Here is a 2,730-nt window from a genome sequence, read left to right on the forward strand (position 1 = left end):
TGCGCCGCTGAAATCGTTCCGTCTTAAAACGTGGATAAGAACGACAGTTCCTACTTGGAGGAATTGTTAATACAAAACCAAACAGGAAACGCAGCGTTTTCCTTCATTTGTTTTAGTTTTCTTTTTAATTATTCTACAATTAAACATTTCGCCTGAGAGGCAGATATCCAACGTTAGCAGCTAATATTAGTTTTACCGAACGTCTGTTGTTGGAGAATTTCTGGATAGTTTATTTAGTTGAATGCCACTGGGACCTCCCTCATCAAGTAAGCCCACACATACGTAAAATACATCTTTATCAGAAAGTGAATCACTGTTTGGTTACATATTAACAGGCATTTATTAGAGGTTAGCACTATGTTGGCAGAATCCTGCTAATATAGTTGAACAGAGTACAGTAAGCCACAGTAAACGTCTGGATTTAGACATGATGGGGGTCTCCCTTCAGTTTCAGCTTTTAACACTTATTCACATTCTGCTATGCTGCGAAAGTTTGTAAGTAACTGTGTTTTGCAGTCAAGCCACATATTCCCATTCAGACTAAATTACATCTTTTCATCCCTTTTAGGAAAATGGAGTTTGCTATCCAGCACACCTGGGACAGCAGCCCTGTGGATCATGATCCAATCAGGATTTCCTTCTCTGATGGGAAATCTGGGATGCGAATGGAGGTGTCTGGAACATTTTTCAACGACCCAGCAGCTCCTCCAGGTGAACCCGGTATCGCTTTCCCTGGACTTTGGAATTATGAAGGTAAAATGCATTTGTTGCCTTTTGCTGTGACATATTATTATCTCCAGGGCTGTTAACTTTTCTCCAAACCTTGGGGTGAGATTTAGAAATAGTTTGGACAGGAAACCCTGTCAGGATTAGATGAGGACAGGTGAAGCTATAGGTTGGAGGTTTTAAGAGGATTTAACTGAAACAAAGCAGCAATCTGTGGAACTTTTCTAGCACAGTAAATGTTACTGAGTAACAAGTGATCTGTTGTTATGTGGAACATTTTTCTCACAATATATATTATTTCTACATTCTGGTGATTTCTGGAGAATTGAAGTAAAGCAGAATTGGCACCACTAAAATACTTACATCTTAAATATACTTTAAACTAAGAATTTCACAACTTCATTTATTGATTATTCTCTGCAGTTCAAGTAAATTAAACAATGGGGAACTAATAAGTTATCAATTCATTACTGACACGGATACAGGAACCAGTGCAATCGGAACCAATGCAAACTACACTGTGTATGAATATTTGGTAATAGGCTAAGGATTAAAAAGCTTCATTCATTATGTTATTAGTTTTTCTTACAATTGACAAAACAGCTAACAAATCAGACCTTATAGGAGGTTGTAGATCTTATAAAAACTCACCATGACAGGTGACAGCACTTCTCTGGATGTTTCCGTTTGGAAGGTGTGATGGAAATTACGTTTTTATAGCATATTCAATGCACAAAAATAAACCTGGACTGGATTTTGATCACCATGGTATTTTTATGCATAAATAAGTGTCTGTCATTTTATAGTTTGAGAAATTGTTAATATGGAGTGAGAGTGTGTGAAGACACTGAGATGGGTGAGTCTCACTCCCAATGAGTGAGAGTTTACAGCCCTGTATCTTTTTGCTGAGAGCTTAAGAAGTTTCCCTGCCCCTTTATGATTTTTTTTGTTTTTTATTTAACAAAGCATTGTTAAAACAAAATTACCTAATTAAATAGTGGATGTAAAACATTTTAAACATCCAAAAATTACAAAAAATAAATGCATTAAAAAAATGAGTGTATTTGATTGTTTTTGTCTGCTTGAAGAAGGTGAATTACCCTGTATTGAGTCCTTTATCGTATTACCCCTGTGTAGCTAAATCTATATTTAAATGTAATCAGTTCTGAATAGCCTCATCTTCTCTGTTGAAACAAACTTCCCAAAGATACTGGGAAGAGTTTGGGGGGAGGGGAGTACGTGCAGGAGCATATACAATGATTGCAACTTCTGTTTTTGCTTTTATTCAGCCTTTTTTTACTATGTTATTTTTTATTCATGTGAAGCACTTGGCATTGTTCAAGTACTCAATTGTGCTACAGAAATAAACTTACCTTGTAATACAAATAAATCAGTAGATTTACTTTTGATTTCCCCCCCAACTCTACACTGTATTCACTAAATAAGTGTTCACAAAACACACTTTAGATGTAATACAAGCTGAATTTAAAGATGTACATCGTTTGCAATTATTTTTGAGAGGTAGATGGGCAGGTCTTGTTTATGAGGCATCATTGTAACCCCATTATCATTATTATGGTAATACATTGCAATTAAACTTTGGAATGAGGTTGAGTATAAACAATCTGTTCTAATTGATCTTAAAGAAGTCAGATTTCTGGTTAACGAGGCCCCCATATTTGGCCTCATTAATGTTTCTCAATAAATAGGAAACCATTATAAGTGTAGGTAGATAATGAGCATGTTGAAAGGTTAGCAGGGGTGCCTGTTACTCATACTGTATTTTTTTCTTTTTTTCTTTTTATGTATAGCTGCTTGTATTCTGCTGTAACCATACCAAAAAATCTAATTATTTGATTGTATTTGTTTTCTGGAAAAGGCGAAGCCTTTAATTTCTTTCTGTATATATCTTGTCAGTTGTGGAGTCCTTCTTCCTTGACAGCACAAAAGAAAATTACTTGGAGGTGGAGCTTTGTCCGTAAGTCTCAAGCAAATGTTTTTTTT

General features: G+C 35.6%; 1 protein-coding gene across 1 annotated transcript; it reads left to right on the top strand.

The window, feature by feature from the left end:
- Positions 1-288: 288 nt before the first annotated feature.
- On the top strand, positions 289-2,708 carry LOC107081366 (UPF0462 protein C4orf33 homolog). The gene is made up of 3 exons (XM_015369554.1): positions 289-495; positions 569-753; positions 2,644-2,708. The coding sequence occupies exons 1-3, from the start codon at positions 428-430 to the stop codon at positions 2,706-2,708; spliced, it is 318 nt and encodes a 105-aa protein (XP_015225040.1). The 5' UTR covers positions 289-427.
- The last annotated feature ends 22 nt before the right edge of the window (positions 2,709-2,730 follow it).

Source organism: Cyprinodon variegatus, unplaced genomic scaffold, assembly GCF_000732505.1.
Source record: "Cyprinodon variegatus isolate N-32 unplaced genomic scaffold, C_variegatus-1.0 Scaffold4498, whole genome shotgun sequence".
NCBI lineage: Eukaryota > Metazoa > Chordata > Actinopteri > Cyprinodontiformes > Cyprinodontidae > Cyprinodon > Cyprinodon variegatus.

Bases quoted from the DNA above. Each gene is read 5' to 3' on its own strand.
- LOC107081366 (XM_015369554.1), top strand. From the start codon at position 428: ATGATGGGGGTCTCCCTTCAGTTTCAGCTTTTAACACTTATTCACATT. The intron at 496-568 runs GTAAGTAACTGT...CATCCCTTTTAG, and splicing joins CTGCTATGCTGCGAAAGTTT to GAAAATGGAGTTTGCTATCC. The intron at 754-2,643 runs GTAAAATGCATT...ATATCTTGTCAG, and splicing joins TGGACTTTGGAATTATGAAG to TTGTGGAGTCCTTCTTCCTT.